The sequence below is a fragment of the Anomaloglossus baeobatrachus genome, chromosome 3 (assembly GCF_048569485.1).
Source record: "Anomaloglossus baeobatrachus isolate aAnoBae1 chromosome 3, aAnoBae1.hap1, whole genome shotgun sequence".
NCBI classification, from domain to species: domain Eukaryota; kingdom Metazoa; phylum Chordata; class Amphibia; order Anura; family Aromobatidae; genus Anomaloglossus; species Anomaloglossus baeobatrachus.
The window spans coordinates 329472126-329498099 of record NC_134355.1 but is presented as its reverse complement, the minus strand read 5'-3'; the positions used below and the strand labels follow the sequence as shown (position 1 = coordinate 329498099).

Here is a 25974-nt window from a genome sequence, read left to right as displayed (position 1 = left end):
CATTACCATTCTGTAGCATAGAGCACTGTAAATGGTCCTGTAAATGATTGTTGCTGAGAAAATAAAATGCATTACATACAGATGTCATACGGATGGTAGAAAAAAAAAATGCGCACTCGCATGACATATGGAATACCAAAATGGATTTCACTGGTCCAACTTTTTGGGATGTAAATCGAAGCGATTTATTACATGCGGATGTGAGCGAGCCCTAAATTCTGTCTTTGTGACTTGTTATAGGAGAGCTGGATCGCCTTTCAGTGCCGTGTCTGAAATTGTGTTTCCCAAAGCATTAACTTTACCTCTGCAGGAGATGGATTTACAGCTGTGACCCAAGCAGTCAGATTCCATTCATTTATGTCAAAAGTTTTATTATCTTCTGAATACTTACCGCTGCATGGATTTTCCTCACTGGCTGATTACCTTCCAAAGAATATTATTCCAATACTTTTTTTATAAAGTGACCTTAGATTTGAGAGCTTTTTTTTTTTTTTTTTCCTTGATTAAGCAAAATTATGCACATGCATTTTTCTTCCTGTGATTCGGATCTTTACAGGATATTTGCATGATGCCTATCTATAAGCCCTGCCAATCTTCTATGAATAAGTAAAGTGATATTATCATTGTGTATGTGAACAGTTCCTGACCACAAAGATCACCCCCCCACTTCATTCAGTCTCCGCTTATATCTAGAAACGATGCTTCTCTCTGCAGTCCATAACCACTAAAGTACACAGAAAATGTGGATTTATTGGCCCCTGTAGGCAATCAAATGACTTCTCACTTTCCAACCTGCTGTAGAAAGCTAAACTGTAATCTGCATGTTTGGTATAAAAATCAAGCTGTCACCTTGTGAGCCGATGGCTCACTTTGACAGTGGGAGTCTGTTGAAGACCTCTGTGTTCGTCATTAGGCTTCTTTCAGACATCCGTGTTTCAGGTACATGTGACATCCGTTTTTAACACCGATGCTACCTGTACTCATGTTATTCTCTAGTGTTACTCATACAGCCGTGTTTTCACACGGACCGTGTGACCACCCTCATGACCCCGCACACACGCAGACATGTCCATTTTTTCTCCGGCAGCCCGGGTGTCATGTGGATCGCACACTGTGATCCGTGTGACATCAGTGTTACACGTCCAGGAGAAAACACGGGTCTTTGAAATAACAAGATGTTCTATGTTCACCTGTATCAAGCGCTTTTTTCTTCGACTCTGCTGCCTCCTGCTTCTGACTCCGCTAATTATATTCATTGATTATTGACTGCACTGAGGACCTGGAAGCCGGAGAATCGCGAGGACAGCATCGGGGACAGCACAGCTGAGGACAGCGCCAGGGACAGCACTGCTGAGGACAGCACCACCGAGAACAGCGCCAGGGACAGCATCATCGGTGAGTATTCAGCAAGCAGTGTGTGGACCGGCGATGCTTTCCCCTGCAATGCTCCGGCTTCCAGCTCCTCAGTACAGTGAATAATCAATGAATGTAATGAGCGGGGGCCAGAAGCGGGAGACCGTAGAGAAGAAGAAAACACCACTGTATACAGGTGAATAGAAAACATCTTTTTATTTCAAAGACCCGTGTTTTCTCTGGTACGTGTCAAATGTATGTAAACACAGATGTCACACACGTGACAAACGCATGACCATACCGATGCGTGTGGCTTGTACACTGTGGTATTGCGCTGTACAGCACAAGCTATCAGATGATTCCAGATTCAAGTCCCTTATGAGAGCTCATAAATACAGTAAAAATTAAAGAGGTTTTAAAGAAAATAAACAGTTCAAATCAGCCCCCTTTTCCCCATTAAAAATAGAAAGCACTTCTGGTCTCTCTCTCTCTCTCTCTCTCTCTCTCGTACTCTCTCTCTCGCACTCTCTCTCTCGCTCGCACTCTCTCTCTTGGTTTGAGAGTGTTTTGGAAGACAAGCAAAGCTTTTGAAAAATTGGTAACTTGGTTTAAGAGCAGTGCTTTGCAATAAGAGCAAATGCACACTTTTGGTTCTGTCCTTTCACCGTGCTCTGACCCACTATGTGTAAACCTACTGGTGGTAACTTTCTGTACATATGTACGGTATACAGTATACCATTGTACAGTATATACTATATAGCATGTCTATCAATTTGCATTTGTGGATAGTATTGTACTTTCTTTCTGCTAACCAGTACAGCACATTGCTTGTACAATCATGGCCAAAAGTTTTGAGAATGACACCAAAATTATATTTTCAAATGATCTGTTGCCCTCTGGCTTTTAATTGTGATTGTCTGATGTTTACATCACATACAGAAATATAATTGCAATCATATTATGAGTACCAAAAGGTTATATTGACAGTTAGAATGAGTTAATGCAGCAAGTCAATATTTGCAGTGTTGACCCTTCTTCTTCAGGACCTCTGAAATTCTCCCTGGCATGCTCTCAATCAACTTCTGGGCCAAATCCTGACTGATCGCTGTCCATTCTTGCATAAGCAATGCTTGCATTTTGCCAGAATTTGTTGGTTTTTGTTTGTCCACCCGTCTCTTAATGATTGCCCACAAGTTCTTAATGGGATTAAGATCTGGGGAGTTTCTAGGCCATGGACCCAAAATCTCTGTTTTGTTCCATGAGCCATTTAGTGATCACCTTTGCTTTATGGCAAGGTGCTCCATCATGCTGGAAAAGGCATTGTTGGGCGCCAAACTGCTCTTGGACAGTTGGGAGAAGTTGCTTTTGGAGGACATTCTGGTACCATTCTTTATTCATGGCTGTGTTTTTAGGCAAGACTGTGAGTGAGCCGATTCCCTTGGCTGAGAAGCAACCCCACACATGAATCGTTTCAGGATGCTTAACAGTTGGCATAAGACAAGACTGGTGGTAGCGCTCACCTCTTCTTCTCCTAATAAGCTGTTTTCCAGATGTCCCAAACAATCGAAAAGGGGATTCATCTGAGAAAATGACTTTACCCCAGTCTTCAGCAGTCCACTCCCTGTACCTTTTGCAGAATATCAGTCGGTCCCTGATGTTTTTTTCTGGAGAGAAGTGGCTTCTTTGCTGCCCTCCTTGAAACCAGGCCTTGCTCAAGCAGTCTCCGCCTCACAGTGCGTGCAGAAGCACTCAAACCAGCCTGCTGCCATTGCTGAACTAGCTCGGCACTGCTGGTAGTCCGATCCCGCAGCTGAAACAGTTTTAAGATACGGTCCTGGCGTTTGCTGGTCCTTCTTGGGCGCCCTGGAGCCTTTTTGGCAACAATGGAAGCTCTCTCCTTGAAGTTCTTGATGATGTGATAGATTGTTGACTGAGGTGCAATCTTTGTAGCTGCGATACTCTTCCCTGTTAGGCCATTTTTGTGCAGAGCAATGATGGCTGCACGTGTTTCTTTAGAGATAACCATGGTTAACTGAAGAGAAACAATGATACCAAGCACCAGCCTCCTTTTAAAGTGTCCAGTGGTGTCATTCTTACTTAATCATGACTGATTGATCGCCAGCTCTGTCCTCATCAACACCCACACCTGTGTTAATGGAACAATCACTAAAACAATGTTAGCTGCTCCTTTTAAGGCAGGAATGCAATGATGTTGAAATGTGTTTTGGGGGTTGAAGTTCATTTTCTTAGCCAATATTGACTTTGCAAGTAATTGCTGTTAAGCTGATCACTCTTTATGACATTCTTTTTTTTTTTTTTTTAAATTCTTTATTTTAAAGACCGACTCGAGAACATACAAAGTAACACCTGCTCCACAAAGAACAGAATAACAGATTTCAAATATTTAACTTTGACATGTAGCCCACCCTTCCGCACCCCTGTACATATCTAGTCACTGCAACTGCTCGAGTCAGGCCCAATTTAATCCTTTTATGAACCAACCCAACAAGGGTAGAATATAGAACATAGAAAGAGAGAGCAAAGCCCGAAAAGAGTTTAGAACAGGTTAAGAGAAAGAGGTAGAAAGGGGAATAGGGGGGAGGGGAGAATAGGGGAAGATAGGGGACAAAGAAGTGAGAAGAAGGGAGAGCGAGAGAAGAAAAAAGAAGGGGGAGAGGAGAGAAAAAAAAGGGGGGGGGGAGTGTGTTTCCCCAGAGCCTCACAGCAGCCGTGGAACAGAGAGTAATCTGGCGTATTCCGCCGAGTAAGTGAACTCCAACCCAACCATGAAAACCAAGTCCTATGAAAATCTTCCTGTCTGTCATTGAGAGAGGATGTCAGGTCCTCCATGTGCCTTAGGTCGTTAACCCTTGAAACCCACTGTGCCAGTGTGGGGGGGGTAGAAGACTTCCAGCCAAGCAGGATGCAAGACCTGGCAGCCATTACCAGAAATCTAAGCAAAGAGCGCTTGTATCTAGGAGCTGGGAGTTCCGAAAGCTGTAAGATAAACAGTTCCGGACCCAATGTCTCAACCGTGCCGGTCACCAGTCTAATTACCTCCCTCACTTCTGACCAAAACCGTTGCAAGGAAGGGCAGGACCAAAAGATGTGCACGTAATCACCCTCCCCCGAGCCACACCTCCAGCAAACGGGGTCGACTGAGGGGAATATCCTATGAAGTCTAGTCGGGACTCTATACCACCTAGTCAGCAGTTTGAAGTTGGCCTCCAACAGTCTGGAACTGATCGAGGTTTTATGTGCCATCATTAGGACGTTGTTTCGTTGCGTGTCAGAAAGAGCCGTCCCCAGGTCCCTTTCCCACTGCCGCAAATAGACCGGGGTGGGCAAATCTCCCGGGTCTGATAGCAAATTGTATGCCAGGGAAAGTGAGTGCCGCAGGGCCCCCTCTCCCAAGCACAATTTTTCGAATCTTGTGGGAGGCCCAGCGTATCGGACGAAGCAGGGAAGGGAGCTCATGAAATGCCTCAACTGCATGGCCCTCCATCTCCCCAGGGGGTCCGGAGGCAAGAGACCACAAATATCCGAAAGAGATAGCCAGTCACCCTCCCCTCCCAGCTGGTAAGCTCTGAATCTGCCCCCCTGTACCCAGCTCCGAAAAACTGGGTCCGAGAGGCAAGGACGGAAATCCGGATCTCCTATAATTGGTGACATGGGGGAGGGCAACGGCAGGAGGAGGCGCCGAACCTCGCCCCTCGAAGAGCATTCCAGAGTAGCGCCAATAGTGGGGTGAGATCTCAAAGTAGACGGGAAAAAGCTTACGAGCCAAGGCATGGCCGGTAAATGTACCTCCGAGAAGCTCTGTTCCAGGGCGACCCATGGTTTCATCCTAGAGTGGCGGCACCAATCCAGAACCCTAACCATATGTGTGGCCCAGTAATATTTTTTCATATCAGGAATTCCCAGCCCTCCCCTACACTTAGGTCTGCACAGTAGGGAACGGGAAAGTCTCGCCGGCTTATTCGCCCAGATAAATTTAGTATATAGTGAGGCCAGTTCCTTGAAGAAAGAGCTCGGGATCTTAATTGGCAGGGCCTGGAAGAGGTATAGAATTCGGGGTAATATATTCATCTTCAATATTGCACATCTCCCAAACCATGTGAAGAGGCCCTTCGCCCAATTTGCGCAGTCTGTTCTAATGGACTGCAGGAGAGGGAGATAGTTCAGCTTATATAGTTGGCTAGTGTCCGCAGCCAGCTGGACCCCCGAGTACCTCAGAGAGTGGTTAGCCCACTTAAACCCGAACGCAGATTGTAGCGAAATAACATGATCTTGGGGGAGAGATACATTCATAGCCTCCGATTTTGACATGTTAATTCTAAAATTAGAAAGAGAGGAGTATGTTTCCAGCTCTCTCAGTAGATTGGGCAGGGAGACCCGAGGGTTGGTAATAAAGAAAAGTAAGTCGTCCGCGTACGCCGCGATTTTGTAGGTGGAACCAGCAACTATAGGGCCGGAAATGTCAATGTTACCTCTAATTCGGCTAAGCAGGGGTTCCAGGGTCAGGATAAAGATCAGGGGTGAGAGGGGGCATCCCTGCCTTGTGCCGTTAAGAATGGGAAATCTATCTGAAAGGAGACCATTCACCCTGACCGCGGCAGAGGGGTTACTATACAGAGAGCATATCCACCTGAGCATCATCCTCCCCAACCCCACCTCCCGCAGAACCTCCTCCATGAATATCCAATTGACTCTGTCGAACGCTTTTTCTGCGTCGGTCGACAGGAGCATCAGGGGCAACCCTTCCGAATTAGCCCTGTGGATTAAGTTCAGCGCCTTAGTGGTGTTGTCCCTCGCTTCCCTTCCCATCATGAACCCAGCCTGGTCCGGGTGGACAATCCCCCCCAGCAATGGAGAGAGTCTCTCTGATAATATTCTGGTGAAGAGCTTCAGATCTGTGTTGAGGAGGGAGATGGGTCGGTAACTAGGACAAGAGGTAGGGTCTTTACCCTCTTTAGGGATGACTACTATATTAGCGGCCAGAGAGTCTCTCGGCAAGTGGACTTTTTCGGAGAGTGAGATATTGTTAAAGGCAGAGAGAAATGGGGGAGCAGCATGGAGCCCATCTTTTTGTAGTAAAGCAGGGGGAAGCCATCTGGGCCAGGGGCCTTACCAGTGGGGGAATTTTTAATTGCAGCCCAGTACTCCTCCTCTGAGATGGGTCTTTCCAGGGCGTCCGCATCCTCCGGTTTAAGGTGTTTCAAACCGGAGTTAGAAATGTACTTCTGGATACGCTGCCATAGTTCCGTCCTGGCCCTCTCAGACCGCCCCCCATCTATTGAGTAGAGAGAAGAGTAGAAGTCTTTAAAGGCGGAGGCAATGTATTTCGGAAGAGTGGCCCACCTGTCGCCAGAAATGTGCACTCTAGGAACATAGCCCCTCGCCCTCTGTGTCTGGAGGGCTCTAGCCAGGGTCCTGCCACTTTTATTGCCATATTCATAGAAATGCCGCCTGCACTTAGCTCAGATAAGAAATCTGTGGAGAGAAAAGCGCATATAGGGTCTTACCCCAGTATATAAGGGGTGGGAGGAGGGTGAAACTACTCACCAGATGTCGTTGTGAGAGTCACAACAACTGTATTCGCATGTAGAATCTGATCCAAGGCTGCAGCCACCCAATTGGCAGATAACAGAGAGCAAAAGAGAAGGGTGTTTGATACTGCGCCAAAGGATCTCAGATTTTGATGTTTTGTCTTTCCTGACGGTCCTGAGGAAGGGGGCAGTGGCTCCGGAAACGCGTAGACCTGGATGAAATAAAGATGCATTAATCTAAACATCTGTTCCTGTGATCCTTTGGCGCAGTATCAAACACCCTTCTCTTTTGCTCTCTGTTGCCTGCACTTAGCTAGCACTCCCTTGGCCTTTTGATATAGCAAGGACCTGAGTTCCTCCCTCCTCCTGGCCAGGTTGGCGCCCACGTTCCCTCCCAGAGACCCCTTGTGTACTGCTTCCAACTCCCTTATGTCTGCTAGGAGAGATGTAACCTCAGCTTCCCGTGCCCTTTTCAGACGGGCCCCATGTTTGATGAATAATCCCCTCACAACACATTTGTGAGCTTCCCACACAATGTTGGGGGACACCCCCTCCCTCCCACTACAGTCAAAGTATTCCGTCAAGGCCTCCCTTATTTCTTGCATTGTCACAGGCTCATTGAGTAGCGAGGTGTTCAATATCCACTGACCCTGTCTCCCGATGGGACATCCAAGGGACAGAGTGACCGTGAACTGGGGCGTGATCAGAGAAAGATATGCACTCAATTGAAGCATCCACCAGAGAGTGTAGGTCCCCATGTTTAATAAAAAAGAGGTCCAACCTAGAATAGCAGTCGTGCGCTGCAGAATAAAATGAAAAGTCTTTGTCTGATGGGTGCAGCAATCGCCAAGTGTCTATCAGTTGGTGGTCATGTAGTCCCCGTCTCATCCGGCGCAGCGTCATGTGTGGCATACCGGACACCCCTTTTGAACTGTCCCTCAACGGTTCCAACACTACATTAAAGTCACCCCCGAGAACCAGAGTGCCCTCCGAGAATTCCTCTATCTTCTCAAGGTAACGCAGCAAGGTGGGACATTGGCCCGCATTAGGCAAGTATACTGCCACGAATGTAAATGTCTGAGTAGCAATGCGTCCCTTGAGCGTCATAAGCCTACCCTGGTCGTCTGTCTGAGAGTCCAACAATTCCCAAGGGAGCGTACTGGATATAAGGATGCTCGTGCCCCTAGATCTAGGATCAGGGGAGGGTGAGTGGTGCACTATGGGGTACCTTCTGTCCGAGAGTCTGTAAGGTTTAGCTTCACAGTAGTGTGTCTCTTGGAGGAAGGCTACCTGGATTCGGTTTTTCCAGAGAAGGTTCAGTAGGATAGACCGTTTCTCAGGGCTATGAAGGCCTTTGACATTCAGTGAGCCCACCCGCAGTTCGGCCTGCCTTTGTTTCGCCATTCTCTGTCGCGAGACCCAAGAGAAACAAACAAAGAAAGAAGAGGGGACAAAAAAAAAAAAAAGGGGGGGTGGAAGCTGGTAAAAAGAGAGGAGGGGAAGAAAAAGTATTGACAAGGGAGGAAGTAGCAGAGACCCTTTAGCAGGGGGAAGAGAGAAAGGCAAGAAGTTCAGAGAAGAGAACAAGAAAGTGGAAAAGCAGCAGGACTGCCGCTCACAGTACCAGGGACCAGCCCAGGGACTACTAAGGAAAAGATAGGGACAAGAACAGACATGCGGCCAGAGCGCAGACCCGCGCCCCTCTTATTAGTACTAAATGACCCTTCTCCCCGACGAAGAGGGAGGGTCAGCCGATTAACCACCCACACACCCCACCACCCAGGACGAACGCAGTAAAGAAAAACATTCCCCCCCCACCCCCAATCCTAAACTAGTCATTGCCATAGAAATAGGATTTTCAAAAACTGAAGTCAATAAACTATGTCCAGAAAAACTAGCCCAAGGCCAGGACTCCTGCTCAGGGGTCGTAGAGACGTAAGAGAGCCTCCCAGCTCTCAGTTCTTTGACTTCGTCTCCCATCGAAAGCACCTCCATCTCATAGCTTGGTCCACTCCTTCCTCCCAGCAGCACCCGGTACATGCCATGCCCTTCAAAGATCACCGCTTTGGGTAGGACGGGTGCCTCCCTTCCTCCTCCGCAGCCCCGGGGGTGCCTGGGGTTCCCACTCCATCCAGTCCGGAATTGAGCAGGCTGGTATTCCCAGGAAGGCAAAAAGATTCGGAAGCTCCGAGTGCCTCCTCAGCAAGAACACGGAGTCTCCCTTGCGTACTATCAAATGGAAGGGGTGGCCCCATCTATATGAGGCGTTCACTTCTTTGATGCCAAGCAGGAGAGGATGAAGCAGGCGTCTCATATATAGTGTGCGGCTGGAGACATCAGGAAATAACTTCACCATGGCCCCATCAATCTCCACAGGTCCGTATGACCAAGCTCCCTGTAGGATCCTTTCTCTGTCTCCATAATAATGCAAACGACATAGTACATCTCTAGAGGAGGGGACAGATCTAGGGCCCGGCCTTGCGACTCTGTGAATTCTGTCGAAGAGGTAGGTAGCCTCCGAGGGGCGATCAGTGACCCGGTTGAAGATGTTTAAGACTTTAGTACGCAGGAGTTCCAGGGGCCAGTCCTCCGGTATACCCTTCAGCCTGATATTATTTTTTCTGCCTCTGTTCTCTTGGTCATCTAAGAGCAGGGCAAGGTCTCTGATGCGGGCATTGGATGACTCAGTCTCTCTCAATCCTCTCCATTCTGCTCTCCAGGGACTCCTGAGCCTGCTCTGTGGCCTCAATTCTGTCCTCCAGTACCACCATTTCCTCCCTCAGGGCAGACAGCGCCATCTGCTGGGAGGATTCAATTCTAGCCACAACGTCCTCCAGATCTTTCTTGTTGGGGAGGGCTAAAATAAGTTCTCTTAGGGTTTGTATGTCCCCCTGTGGGGTGCCAGAGTGCAGGTTGTTTAATATAGCCTGAGGCTCCGTGTGCCCCGGGGGCGGGGGAGTCCCCTGTGTGCAGAGCATGGCAGGTATACCCGGGTCTGGTGATCCACCCAGGGCCCCCTCACTATCTACAGCAGCGTGCTGTGAGGCAGGCTGAGCAGCCTCCCCCCTCCTGCAGTCCTCTGTACCTGGGCCCGCTCCGTCCAGTCTCACCGCCGACTCTGTCCTCCGTTTCTCTCCACCGCTGATCCCCTGCACTGCTTCACAGGCTGTGGGAGAGTGCCGAGCTGCACCTGGGGAATCCCCCGCTGGAGGACGCCACGCGCCCGCTGGCGCCATCTTGCTCCGGGCCGCCTGCGAAGGTTCAGAGCCCGGCGCCGTCAGAAACTTTGTGAGGCTCCCCTGGGGTCTCTGGCTCGTCACCGGGGAGGCAGAGGCGGGCGCTACCCCCGGTCTCTTCTTGGGGGCCATCCTGGGTAAGTGGGGACTGCAGGATCTAATAAAATTTGGCTGTGGGCGCAGGAGCTCTGGAATCCAGCGTCCTCACGCTTCCATGTCAGGACACGCCCCTCCTTTATGACATTCTGGAGTATATGAAAATTGCCATTAGAAAAAAAAACTTAAGCAGTAGACTTTGTAAAAATTAATATTTGTAGCATTCTCAACTTTTGGCCATGACTGTACTGTAATCTAATTACCTGTGTAATATTCCTACCCCTACATTTGGCTTAGTTCTGCCCTTCTTTTGGGGAGAATAGATTTGGGGTGTTTTTTTTGTGTACTGTACTAGAATAAAGGTTGTCGTATTTATACATCATTTTCTCTCTATGGTGTACTTCCTGCACACCAACAATTCTATTGTAAGCTAATGTGCAGTTTAATTGGTTTTATGGTTTTTTTTAGTATTTTGTGTTAGTGTACTGTAATAATTTTATATGGATACAGTACATTATCTTTTATTCCTGTAATAAGTTTGTATAAATACAGTAAATATTTTTGGGTTGTGGAACGAATTGTCTGTGTTTCAATTATTTCCTATGGGAAAAAATTGCTGTGATAAAAGAGTAACTTGGTTTAAGAGCACAATCCTGGAACCAATAATGCTCGTAATCCAAGGTTCCACTATATATATATATATATATATATATATATATATATATATATATATATATTATATATAAAATATCTATATATAGATAGATTATATCTATATATATATATCTCTATATATATAATATAATATAATATGCATTTGGTGTTGTCATATTCAGCCCTATCAAAATGTAACATTCTTTAAACCATGGGGCATCCAGGGGCAATGGAAACTGTAGCAGCGGAATCGTCAAAAAAACAAGTCCTTAACTAGGTCCATTGACATATAGGTAAAAAAAACTGCGGAGTTCAGGAAATAGCAACAAACAATTTTTTATTTATTTATTTTTTGTATGTAAATTTTAAGAATGTTTGTTTTTTTTTTACACTAAAATAATTTACAAACAAGGGACATTTGGTATACCATAATTATACTCACCTAGAGAATTATGTGACCAGGTCATTTTTATCTGACAACAAACTCCATAAAATTAATTCCAAAATTAAATTCGAAAGTGCATTTCTTTTATTCTCAATTTCATGGCACCTGGAATTTTTTTCTCCCGCTTTCCACTACAGTATATTGTATGGAAAAATTAATGGTGATATTCACAACTACAACTCACCCTGCAAAAACCAAGCTCTCAGATGGCTATATTGATGGAAAAATGAAAAAGTTATGGCTCTTGGAAGAAGGGTTAGGCAATGTGGAGTCGTTTGTCAATCAACATGACATTGACAGTCACGCCCCAAACAACAGAGCAGAGCAGAAAGAAAACGTCCATGGAAGCCGATGAGTCGCCGGCAGATGCTGCCTGTAGCAGCAGAGATAGGTGCCAGGCAGGTAGTTAGTATGTTCAAACCTCTGATTGGTTCTGTATGTTTTCTTTCTAATGTTAAGATATTTGTAGAACAACACCAAACTTTAGGGAACATTCAGCTGCACGTACACTGGATATTCCTTTAAGCAAAGCATTTTATGAAAGCTTAAAGTAAACTTTTCGTTTTACATGTTTGACTAGAAGAAAGATATTGTCTCGAGTGTGTATTTAAATAAGTTTTTTAAATGTTTGGAAAATATCTTAAAAATTGTGTCCAGGAGAAAATTGTCCCCGCACTTGGTCTAATGAATTGTAACCCAGCGCAGTATATCTTATAATCAGACAAACAAGAATAGTGTGAAAATCATAGCGTTTTTGGAGCTACCACCTAAAAAAAGGCATAGAATTAGCAACACAATGTCTACAGCTGCAGCGTAAAGCAGATGTTGTAAAGAATGTCGTCTGCTAGACACTTATAATTTCACATCTGGCATATTGTAGCACGAGATTTTTTTAAGTGGATAGAGCATCTATATATATTTTGTCCACTTTTTTTTTTTCTTCATTCCAAATTGTTATTTTCTATTTTCATATAGTTTACATAAAAAGTTATATAAAAATAAGACGTCTGTTATTCAAATGCCGCCCATCCCATTAGGTTTACTGCAAAAATACCAATCATATTGAAATGATGGACACGGGTTCAGTTTAGCAGATTCTAGATCCAATCCGCATATATAACAAAGCACTTGGGAGTCATTCACTTATGAGTGATTTTACTCCTACATAAAAAGGTCCAATTTTCATAAGAGCTTTGGATCTGATTTTCATCAGTGTTTGGTCAGTGTGTTAGTTTTTTATCGTCAGTATTTGATCCATGATTTTCTCTTACTCAAAAAAAATAGTTAAAATCTTCCCCTACCCATTCTAAAGCTAAAAATGGACAGCATATGGATTACATTACTCGTATATGATGTCAGTGATAGTCCTAACCCCATAAATTTGGCTGGGTAATTTTGCTTCTTGAATCTCATGAAAAAAAGACGTCTCAATTATAAGACGTCTCAATTATTTTTTTGGCGGAAATATGATCCACAAAAAAAAACTGACGTGGATACAGTAGTTCCATAGATTATCTTGTCACTTACACCTCAAAAATACTTCTGGAATTCGACCTTTCTTAACTTTGCTTCCACAAAAACTCTTACTGTTGCTCTTATTCATTCTAATCTGGACTATTGCAACTTTCTACTAATCAGTCTCCCTCTTACTAAACTCTCCCCTCTCCAATCCATCCTTAATTCAGCAGCCAGAATCCTATTCCTCTCCAACAGCTACACTGATGCCTCTACCCTGTGCCAGTCATTGCACTGGTTTCCCATACGCTACAGAGTCCAAAATAAACATATCTTTTTCACCCTCAAAGCCCTCCACAGTTCTTCACCACCCTACATCTCCTCCCTCATGTCTGTTTATCACTCTACTCGTAGCGTCCATTCTGCAAATGACCTAAGACTAACATCCTCTATAATCCAAACCTCCCACCTCCAAAGTTTGCCGTGATCTGCGCCAATTCTTTCAAATACACTGTCCAGGACAAATCGATTTAATTCCCTATTAATACCCACAGTTTTAAAGCAGACCTAAAAACACATTTCTTTAGACTGGCCTATCACTTCACCTCTTTTATCTAACTATTCCCATTTTTGCCCTTACATCATTTTCTTCCAAATCTAGTCCTTATTATCATCTGTTTACACCCTCCATATACTTAATAGCCCTCTTTCTTAATACCCTTTTTCTTTTTCAAGCCAAAGGGAGAGAGAGACCCCATCATCACCGCACACACACCGGTACTACCGCCCCCATCATCACTGCACACACCCCGCCACTACCGCCCCCATCATCACCGCACATACACCGGCACTACCGCACTCATCATCATCATCATCACTGCACACACCGGTACAACCACCCCCATCATCACCGCACATACACCGGCACTACCGCTCCCAACATCACTGCACATACACCGCCACTACCGCTCCCATCATCACCGCACATGCATCGGCACTACTGCACCCATCATCACCGCACACACCCCGGCACTACTGCACCCATCATCACTGCACCCATCATCACCTCACACGCAGACACTACTGCACCCATCATCACCACGCAAACACGCCGGCAGTACCTCAGTGACGTCCCCGCTGACAGCGCGACTCCCTTCAGTTTCTGCGTGGAGCTCACAGGAGCGGCGGTGTTCTACTGCCGCTCCTGTCAGCTTCATGTAGCAGAGCTGGATGCGTCGCGGGACCTCGTGGATTACGCCGGACCTGGAGGGATATTTGGGGATTTTAATAAAGTGGTGAAAGAGGGTGTTTTTTTGTCTTTTATTCCAAATAAAGTATTTTTTCGGGTGTATGTGTTTATTTACTTTCACTTACAGGTTAATCATGGAATGTGTCTCATAGATGGTGAACGTTGTGGACAGCCATTTTCAGGTTTCTCCAGAGATGTTCAATTGGGTTTAGGTCAGGGGTCTGGCTGGGCCAGTCAAGAATGGTCACAGAGTTGTTTTGAAGCCACTCCTTTGTTATTTTAGCTGTGTGCTTAGGGTAATTGTCTTGTTGGAAGTGAACCTTCGGCCAAGTTTGAGGTCCAGAGCACTCTGGAAGAGGTTTTCTTCCAGGATATCTGTGTACTTGGCCGCATTCATCTTTCCTTCAATTGCAACCAGTCGTCTTTTCCCTGCAGCTGAAAAACACAGTCATAGCATGATGCTGCCACCACAATGTTTCATTGTTGGGATTGTATTAGGCATGTGATGAGCAGTGCCTGGTTTTCTCCACATGTACCGCTTAGAATTATCACCAAAAAGTTCTATCTTTGTCTCATCAGACCAGAGATTTTTTTTCTCATAGTCTGGGAATCCTTCGTGTGTTGTTGTTTTTTTTCGCAAACTATGTGGACTTTCATATGTCTTGCACTGAGGAGAGGCTTCCGTCGGGCCACTTTGCCATAAAGGCCCAACTGGTGGAGGGCTGCAGTGATCTCTCTCTCATCCCCCTACTGCATTTCTGGAGCTCAGCCACAGTGATCTTGGGGTTCTTCTTTACCTCACTCACCAAGGCTCTTCTCCCACGATTGCTCAGTTGCACGGCCAGGTCTAGCAAGAGTTCAGGTGGTCCCAAACTTCTTCCATTTAAGGATTATGTAGACCACTGTGCTCTTAGGAACCTTGAGTACTGCATAAATTCTTTTGTAATCTTGACCAGATCTGGGCCTTGCCACAATTGTGCCTCTGAGCTCCTTGGGCAGTTCCTTTGACCTCATGATTCTGATTTGGTCTGACATGCACTGTGAGCTGTGAGGTCTTATATAGACAGGTGTATATCTTTCCAAATCAAGTCCTATCAGTTTAATTAACACAGCTGGATTCCAATGAAGGAGCAGAACCATCTCAAGGAGGATCACAAGGAAATGGACAGCATGTGACTTAAATATGAGTGTCTGAGCAAAGGGGTCTTAATACTTATGACCATGTGATATTTCAGGTTTTCTTGTTTAATAAATTTGCAAACATTTCTACATTTCTATTTTTTTCTGTCCGGATGGAGGATGGGGTGCAGAGTGTACATTAATGAGAAAAAAAAATGAACTTTTTTGAATTTACCAAATGGCTGCAATGAAACCAAGAGGAGAAAATTTAAAGGGGGTCTGATTACTTTCCGTACCCACTGTATATAAAAAAATGTAGTGAACATTCATTCTGCAACTTGATTGGAAATTAATTCTTCTGGGGCATGTGTAGATCCATCAGGCTAGGTGGGTAGAAATAGTTTTCAGCTTTAATACACTTAAAATGTATATGTCACCAGATTTTGCTATCTCATCTGAGAACAACATAATGCAAAGAGATTCTCATTCCCACCCAACATCCAATACTTGGTGGAGTGTAGCAGAACCGCAGACATACCAAGAGATAGCCATCCACTTAAACTGACATCCCACGCAAGTAATCAAAAAGGCACCGCAGGTCAGTTTACCCTACATAAAATAGCACTGTGGCATGAGCTTTCTATAAATCCCATCCTCTTTCCTGGATCTGTAAGACGCTGCAATTGTTTGTGCAGCAAAAATTGGAAGTTTTAAAAGCTCATAATGGGAACTTAACCTTAATTGATTCAGGACCTGAATTAAATAAAAATAGTGTATACTCCCCTCATTGATTAAGTTGGGGTTGTCCAGTAGTGATCAACCACTTAAAGCAACAACTTCTTAAAGCTATAAATATATTTTTGTATTATATTAAAGCACTCTTGACAAATATTGTATCCCCTAAACTTTTCTAAATATTTATGTAATCGCTTTCGCAATGTAAGCCTATGGAGCCTCAACCATATCTTTACCTTGAAGTAAGTAGCACAACCCTGCACAAAGGTCCATGTGTAAGAGGGCAAACGAGAGGAGTAGTCACGTGACCCAGTTGTACACCAGAGCTGCAGTGAAAGCCGGAGATCAGTGAGTATTTTAATACATTTATACAGTGCCTTGCGAAAGTATTCGAATCCCTTGAATTTGTCAACCTTTACCCATATTTCAGGCTTCAAACATAAAGATAAATAAATTAAATTAATGGTGAAGAATCAACAACAAGTGGGACACAATTGCGAAGTTGAACAAAATTATTGTTTATTTTAAAAATTTTAAAAAAATAACTGAAAATTGGGGCGTGCATTTGTCCCCTTTAAGTTAATACTTTGTGGCGCCACTTTTTGCTGCGATTACAGCTGCAAGTCGCTTGGTGTAAGTGTCTATCAGTTTTGCACGTTGAGAGACTGAAATTCTTGCCCATTCTTCCTTTGCAAATAGCTCGAGCTGAGTGAGGTTGGATGGAGAGCGTTTGTGAACAGCAGTTTTCAGCTCTTTCCACAGATTCTCGATTGGATTCAGGTCTGGACTTTGACTTGGCCATTCTAACACCTGGATACATTTGTTTGTGAACCATTCCATTGTAGGTTTTGCTTTATGTTTGGGATCATTGTTTTGTTGGAAGACAAATCTCCGTCCCAGGCTCGAGTCTTTTGCAGACTCCAACAGGTTTTCTTTAAGAATGGTCCTGTATTTGGCTTCATTCATCTTCCCGTCAATTTTAACCATCTTCCCTGTCCCTGCTGAAGAAAAGCAGGCCCAAACCATGGTGCTGCCACCATCATGTTTGACAGTGGGGATGGTGTGTTGAGGGTGATAAGCTGTGTAGCTTCTACGCCAAACATATCGTTTGGCATTGTTCCCAAAAAGTTCGATTTTTGGTTTCATCTGACCAGACCACCTTTTTCCACATGTTTGTTGTGTCTCCCAGGTGGCTTGTGGCAAACTGCAAACGACACTTTTTATGGATATCTTTGAGAAATGGCTTTCTCCTTGCCACTCTTCCATAAAGGCCAAATTTGTGCAGTGTACGACTGATTGTTGTCCTATGGACAGACTCTCCCACCTCAGCTGTAGATCTCTGCAATTCATCCAGAGTGATCAGTCTTCTCCTTGTTTGAGATGAAAGTTTTAGGGACGGCCAGGTCTTGGTAGATTTGCAGTGGTATGATACTCCTTCCATTTCAATATGATTGCTTGCACAGTGCTCCTTGGGATGTTTAAAGTTTTGAAAATCTTTTTGTAACCAAATCCGGCTTTAAACCTCTCCACAAGAGTATCACGGACCTGCCTGTTGTGTTCCTTGGTCTTCATGATGCTATCTGCACTTTAAGCAGAACACTGAGACTATCACAGAGCAGGTGCATTTATACGGAGACTTGATTACATACAGGTGGCTTATATTTATCATCATCAGTCATTTAGGACAACATTGGATCATTCAGAGAACCTCAATGAACTTCTGGAGGGAGTTTGCTGCACTGAAAGTAAAGGGGATGAATAATATTCCACGCTCCACTTTTCAGTTATTTTTTTTTTTTTAAAAAATAGTTTAAAATAAGCAAAAAAAAATTTGTTCAACTTCACAATTGTGTCCCACTTGTTGATTCTTCACCATTAATTTAAATTTTTTATCTTTATGTTTGAAGCCTGAACTGTGGGAAAAGGTTGACAAATTCAAGAGGGCCAAATATTGCAAGGCACTGTACCACATTGCATACATATTTAGAAAGAAAGAGTTAGGGGATAACATTGTTGTTGGGAGTGCTTCTTTAAGTTAATGTTCCTCTAGAAATATGTTAATCACAAAAAAGACATTTCCATCTTGTTTTTCTTCAATTTGACCTTTAAACATATTAATGACCGCTTCCAGATGACTAAATCTCAGATGCGTATATATTAATGAAGTTTATGTGGTGAATAATTAAGGTTTTTTTTACTCATACATCTGAACTAAAGTGATCTTCCTTGGCAATTGTATGGCTCCCACTGAGGAATCTTTTTAATTTGAATCATCTTATGTTGCTGCACATCTTCCATGAAGCTGTAAGTTTGAAGGATTTATTAATATCCGAGCAAGGACCCTTATGGTGCATTGTAGTGGTTGTAACTCTATTGTTTTACATCCTGATCAGCCTTTTGTTTTTCAGTTAATATCATTAAGACATGATTTCTGTATGCTATAGCAAACAGAAGTGACTCAAACTGAGGAGAGGAAACCTCTTAAAGAAAGAATTGCCACTGAAGAATATCAATTACGGAAGAATGTAACTTGACAGTCAATTGGTGATTCATAGTACAGGGAGTAGTAAACGATCTGTGTTTTTATTCCACTGAACTCTTTTATAAGGCTAATCTGTGAGAGGTTGTCTAGAATTAAGAACATTGGTCTGCAGTATTTCCAGAAACAGCACCATACTTTCTTATGGCTGTGACTGGTATTGCAGGTCAGCCCCATGGACTTGAAAGGTGATAATCTGGGGTAGAACACTAGCTTTCTTCTATTCTGAGCTCAGAAGAAAGCTAAACTTGGCAGACCTACTAATATAAGGAAACAGGATCTGTTTTAAAACAGATTATATCTTTCATGGAGTGAAAGCCATGTAAGGGAATCTGTTAGCAGTTTTTTGCTATGTATTTTGAAGGTAGGGGCTGAAGCACAGATTTCAGCTATGTGTCATTTACTAAAAGCTCCTGTGTCATTATTTACTTATCACTAAGACAGTATTATTGCTGTGACTAGCTGCCTCATGCAAAGTTATTTAACCACACCCCTTTCTTTGATAAGCAGCTCACTGTCAATAGACAATGTAAAGAGAACTGTGGTGTGGGTGGGGTTAGCTTCCTGAGCTCTATTTGCTACATCTAAAAACACAACTGCTGCAGGTAGTAAACTAAGTGATACATCATTAGAATCAGTGTCTCTCTTCCTATAGTATGCTACTTTCAGATGAGGTAGCAAAAACCTGCTGACAGATTCCCTTTAAACCAGTCTGAACAAAGAGAACACATTTAAAACTGCAGTGCGTGAACAATCACTTATACCCCAGGAGGGCTCTGGAATACAGAACATTAAAGGGGGCTTTACACGCAATGACATTGCTAACGAGATGTCGTTGGGGTCACGGAATTCGTAACGCACATCTGGCCTCGTTAGCGACGTCGTTGCGTGTGAAATGCATGAACGACAGCTAACGATCAAAATTACTCACCTAATCGTTGATCGTTGACCCGTCGTTCTAATCCCAAATATCGTTGCTGTTGCAGGACGCAGGTTGTTTGTCGTTCCTGCTGTAGCACACATCACTATGTGTGACACCGCAGGAACGAGGAACAACATCGTACCTGCGGCCGCTGGCAATGAGGAAGGAAGAAGGTGGGCGGGATGTTACGGCCGCACATCTCCTCCCCTCCACTTCTATTGGGCGGCCGCTTAGTGACGTCGCTGTGACGCTGCATGAACTGCCCCCTTAGAAAGGAGGCGGTTCACTGGCCACAGCGACGTCGCTAGGAAGGTAAGTGTGTGTGACGGGTGTTAGTGATGTTGTGCGCCACGGGCAGCGATTTGCCCGTGACGCACAACCGACGCGGACGGGTGCTTTCACCAGCGACATCGCTAGCGATGTCTCTGTGTGTAAAGTGACCTTAAGGCTATATGCACATGCTGCATGTTTGTGGTCTCAAAAAAACGCTCCTTTCGGCATGCATTTTTTGCCGCGTTTTATTGTATTTTTTTTTTTATAGCGTTTTTGCCCAGTGCATTTTTTAACTCAAATTTATTGACTGGAAGAGCTCAAAAACGCAGAAAGAATTGACATTCTGCATCTTTGTGGTCACCACAAAGACGTAGCAAAAAAAAAAGCTGCAACGTGCAAACAGCAAAAACAAAATCTCATAGACTTTACTGGGGAAGGAATGCATGCAGTTTTGGGACCAAAACTGCACCCAATAAATGCGCAAAACGCAGAAAAAAACGCAGCGTACGCACAAGGCCTAAATGCATTCATGTGCACAGCACATATTCAGGATAGATTTTCAGCCACTGACAGAGGGCACAGGATAAGCAACTAGCTACTGCGCAAATTCTGGCCTCCATTTGCAATTACTTCTGGAAAACGGAATACTTGTAATATACTGTTCTCAAAAACAGAGGCATCTTCAGCCTGTCAGAATCCAGTGTATTTAGGCTTGTGTAGTGCAATTATGATAAGTGTGTAATGCAAAAAAAGGCTAAAAGACATACCAAAGTATACATGAGCAGAAAGAACATATACTGCACTTCTATAAGTCAGATTTATGCCAAAAGAATGCCTTTTAAGCTTTTTATATATACATATTTTTTTTAATGTTAAATGGGGTCCATCTTGTAATGCCAGTGTCCGTCTAACAAATCATATAGGGTATATGTCCCTCATAGCCCCCCATCCTAAAATTAGCCCCCTTAATCTGGATATGGCCCCCTTATATTGAATATAGCCCCCTGGTGCTGGCACACGTTCCCCTGTGCTGCCTATGGCCCCCTATGGATTGCACACGTTCCCTGTGCTGCCTATGGCCCCCTATGGATTGCACACGTTCCCCTGTGCTGCCTATGGCCCCCTATGGATTGCACACGTTCCCCTGTGCTGCCTATGGCCCCCTATGAATTGCACACGTTCCCCTGTGCTGTCTATGGCCCCCTATGGATTGCACACGATCCCCTGTGCTGCCTATAGACCCCTATGGATTGCACACGTTCCCCTGTGTTAGATATCGCCCTCATGCTGCTGTCCATAGTAAAATAAAACACTCTTTCCTTACCTCCTCCAGCGCTGATCTCCCTCTTGTCTCCCTCCGTGCTTCTGTTCCTCCACTTCCTGGTTCTTGGTGCCGGTCATGTGATTGGCACAGCAGAGTGACTTCATCTCTGCGTGCCTGATCACAGTGGAAGCAGGGACACCGGGGAGAAACGCTGGAGGAGGTAAGTAAAGCTTTTTTATTTTAGGATGAGCAGCAGCATGGGGGCCATATTTAACACAGGGGGGGCATGTGCCATCACAGTGGGACGCAGGCTCATATAATATGCACCGCTGCCCCAGTCCGTCACTGCGGTGCGGTTTCAGCACCACGGTGATGGACAGCGGCTGTGCATATTATATGAGCGGGAGCAGGAGATCTAACGCTGCCGCCCTGAGTGTTCACCTGCCCCCAGCAGCGCTCCAGAGCGGACCCTGCAGAGTGTGTGTGTATATATTATATAATATATATATTACACCCCCATCCACCCCCCGTATATTCGGCTTATAAGACGCACCCCCTACTTTCCCCCAAAATTTGGGGGAACAAAAGTGCTCTTATAAAGCGACAAATACGGTAATCTTCAAAATGGCATAAACCCAGCCTTCTATTACAATACAAAAGACTCCTAGCCACTCCAATCTTGTGTAATGTCATGCTACTGGTTCACACTATCTGCAGAAAAATGATGGTCTCTACATAATTAACATACATCGCTATTACTCATGCTCCGCAGGTCCAGCGATGCGTCTTTCACTGCCCTTGTGATTGATTCTGGGCTGCAGGGGAAATGTCATGAATACAGCGCAGCGCATGTGACTGCGTTAGCCAATCGCTGGGCCTTAGAAGCTCTAATGATGTACCATGCCTTGAAAAAGTATTTATACCCAGTGAACTTACTTAAATGTATTTTATTGAGATTTTATTTGACATACCGACACTAAGTAGCACGTTTTTGTGAAGTGGAAACTAAATGATACACGGCTTTTAAGTATTTAAAAATATAAATCTGGAAATTGTGATGAGCATTTGTATACAGCTCCCTGTAGTCCGATACCCCTAAATAAAATCCTGAGCGACCAATTGCCTCCAGAAGTCACATAATTAGTAATTTGAGTCTGCCTGTGTCTCATTTATTCTAATTATAACTATAGTTGTTCTGTGGAGGCCTCAGAGGTTTGTTTGAGAAAATTGGGGTTCAAACACCATCATGAAAACCAAGGAACACAGAAGACCGGGCAGAGTAAAGGTTGTGGAGAAGAGTAAAACAAGGTTAGGTAATGCAATGTAACATCCCAAATTGAAGAAGTATGGCACAACTGCAAACATACCAAGGCATAGCCGTCCACTTAAACTGACATTTCAACCAAGCCAAGAGGTCCATGGTCACTCTGAAGAAGCTGCAGAGATTCACAGCTCAGGTGGGAGAATCTGTCCACAGGACAACTATTTGTTGTATACTCCACAAATTTGGCTTTTACAGAAGTGTCAAGAAAAAAGCCATTTTTGAAAACAAGCCATAAGAAGTCCCGTTTCCAGTTTGCAAAAAGCCATATAGGGGACATAGCTGGCATCTGGGAGAAGGTGCTCTGCTCCGATGAAACCAAAGTAGAAATTTTTGGACTAAATGCAAAATGCTATGTGTGGTGGAAGACTAACATTGCACGTCACCCTGAAAACACCATCCCCTCAGTCAAACATGATGGTGTCAACATCATGCTGGGAGGGAAGCTTTTCTTCAGCAGGGACAGGGAGGCTAAATACAGTGCAATCCTGGAAGAAAACCTGTTGGAGGCTGCAAAATACTTGAGACTGGGGTGAAGGTTCACCTTCCAGCAGGACAAAGACCCTAAACATACTGCAAGAGCTACAAATCAAATTCATGTGCTTGAAAGGCCCAGTCACAGTCTAGACCTAGATCCCAGTGAGAATCTGTAGCAAGACTTGAAAATTGCTGTTCATAGACGTTTTCATCCAATCTCACTGAGCTAGAGCTATTTTAAAAAGAGACAGCAGTAATTGCAAAGAAAGGTGTTTCTAGAAAGTATTGACTTAGAGGGGCTGGTTACAAATGCACATCACATTTTTGTTAAAGTTTAGAAGCTATTATTATTTCCTTTACACTTCAAAAATACTTGCTATTTAGTGTTGGTATTAGTGATGAGCGAGCACTACCATGCTTGGGGTACTCGTAACGAGCATTTGGATGCTTGGATGGACGTGACTCGAGCACCAGAGTATAATTGAAGTCAATGGGGGCGTCAAGCATTTTTCCAGGAAATCTTCCTGAAAATGTTCGAGACCCCCGTTGACTTCCATTATACTCAGGTACTTGAGTCACACCCATCCATCGAGTCGCACCATTGCGCTCATCCTTCTGCTTTTAATGAGTACAGAGCACCAGAGCATGGTACTGCTCGCTCGTTACTAGTTTGTATATCACAAAAGAAAATACAATAAAATACTCAAGTTGGTGGGTATAACATGAAAAAAAAAGTGAAAAAGTTCATAGGGTATGAATACTTTTTCAATGCCCCGTATATACGTATCTCTAACTTTTACCTCAGGTACATCTTCTTTAACCTTTTATTCTTTTCTTTTTTTCTTGTTTTAGCTTTTCACTCGACAGAAACCCCAAAAAGGGTTGTATGTCTTTGGAGATGTTGGTAAGTGATGCTTTTATATATTCACTTTCCCCATAAATTCCTATCATCTCATAAGTAGCAGATAAATGGTTCTGTAGCTCACTTACTCCAGAATAGATGAGAGGGAAGGGACATCCTCATACACGTTTAAGGGAACCTATCACCAGTTTTGGGGCCTATAAGCTGCGGCCACCACCACTGGGCTCTTATATACAGCATTCTAACATGCTGTATATAAGAGCCCCGGCCGCTGTGTAGAGCGTAAAAATCACTTTAGAATACTCAATTAGGAGGTCGCTCCGCTGCACAACAGTCAGATGGGTGGCGCTGTTCTCCAGGACTGGCACCTCCTCTTTCAGCCTTCTTGGTTTTCCTTCTTCTGAAGCCGCGGTGCATGACACATCTACGTCATACACACAGGCCAGTATTTAGGTTCTGCACAAGTGCACTATAATACTTTGATCTGCCCTGAGTAGGGCAAATCAAAATGCGCCTGCGCAGGACCTCCGTGCCGGTGAGTGTGTATGACATAGGACGTGTCATGCACGCTGGCTTCAGAAGAAGGAAGACCAAGATGGCCGAAAGAGGAGGCGTTGGTCCTGGAGAACGGCGCCACCCATCCGACTGTTGAGCACCGAAGCGACCTTCTAGGTGAGTATTATAAAGTGATTTTTACATTCTACACAGTGGCCGGGGCTCTTACATACAGCATGTTAGAATGCTGGATCTAAAAGCCCAGTGGTGGTGGCTGTAGCTTATAGGCCCCAAAACTGGTGACAGGTTCCTTTTTAAGAGCTAAAGAATATCAAAATGTTGCCGTATAGCACTTAGAAATAACATAATAAAGCTCTAATAAAAATAATGTTAAAACATATTCAAGAGAAGTTTTGAAACTTCTATTTTGATAACCTATGCCCTAAAATTTCTTACACCAGTCGTTTTCAAATGTTTGCAACCTCTTATTCATTTTCTACAGCAACAGAACAAAATGTTCCACTTTAGGGACAACAGGAAGAACTTGGATTGAATTACATGGTAGGAATATGGTGAATCTCGCCAAATCTATAGAAATACTAATACATTTTATGTGTCTTGTCATTTAAGGTACTGGTAAGACTATGGTAATGGACATGTTTTTTGCACATGTTGAAGTTGAGCAGAAAAAGCGAGTCCACTTCCATGGATTTATGCTTGATGTGCATGAAAGTAAGTCCTAATTTGACTTTTTTGGCTTACTCCTCACTCAGTATATGCAAGGACAAAGAAGTCGTAACAAAGTTGGTGTCCTGCAAATATATACATGGTCATAATAGGTTTATCATATAGTGTATGTATGGAGAGAGACTATTAGCAAATAAGCTTGTGAGCACTGGTGGGTCACATATTCCATAATATGGCCGAATTTGTTTGACTGTGCACATGTTGCGTATTTTTCTGCAGCAAAAATCAGTGTTGGCAGAAAAGACGCTGTGTAAAATATGCTTGTTTTTCCATTTTGTCATCGATGTGTTTTTACTTGTTAATTTTTCCCATTCATAGGTGAAAAAATCTACAAAAAAGCTGAATTGACATGCACATATGAAAAAAAAAACGCTTTGGAGGTTCAAATCCACAAGGGAAAAAAACTCAGCATGTGCATGAGATTTCAGAAATCTCATCCAGTTTGCTAGTACTGTGAAATGCTCCATTTATTCTGCGCCAGAAATGCGCAGTAAAAAATGCAGCAAAAATAGCATGTCAGCCAGCCCCAAAGTTTGCGGAGTTAAGGCCGCTTTACACGCTGCAATATCATGACCGATATCGCTAGCATGGGTACCCGCCCCCATCGGTTGTGCGACACGGGCAAAATGCTGCCCGTGGCGCACAACATCACGCGGACCCGTCACACTACTTACCTGCCTAGCGACGTCGCTGTGACCAGCGAACCGCCTCCTTTCTAAGGGGCGGTTCGTTCAGCGCCACAGCAACGTCACAGCAACGTCACTGAACCGCCGCCCAATAGAAGCAGAGGGGTGGAGATGAGCGGGACGAACATCCCGACCACCTCTTTCGTTCCGCATTGCGGGCGGGATGCAGGTAAGGTGAGGTTCCTCGTTCCTGCGGTGTCACACGGAGCGATGTGTGCTGCCGCAGGAACGACGAACTACATCGTTACTGCAGTAGCAACGATATTCAAGAATTGACCCCCCATGTCACCGATGAGCGATTTTGCACGTTTGCTCATAGGTGTCACACGCAACGGCATCGCTAAAGTGAGAGGATGTGCGTCACTAATTCCGTGACCCCCAACGAGATCACTTGATCGATGTCGCAGCGTGTAAAGCGGCCTTTAGACACAAATGCAGATATCTGCGGTTTTTGCCAGAAGTTAGTGAGAAATTGCAGATCAATTTCTGCTGCAATC

At 44.3% G+C, this 25974-nt stretch overlaps 1 protein-coding gene across 1 annotated transcript in view; it reads left to right on the top strand.

Moving 5' to 3' along the window:
- AFG1L (AFG1 like ATPase) overlaps positions 1–25974 on the top strand; it is a 172858-nt gene that overhangs the window by 30982 nt on the left and 115902 nt on the right. Inside the window, exons 3-4 of the mRNA XM_075340067.1 lie at positions 23540–23591; positions 24675–24776. Coding sequence (XP_075196182.1) covers positions 23540–23591; positions 24675–24776 — 154 coding nt within the window. The remainder of the gene's footprint in view (positions 1–23539; positions 23592–24674; positions 24777–25974) is intronic.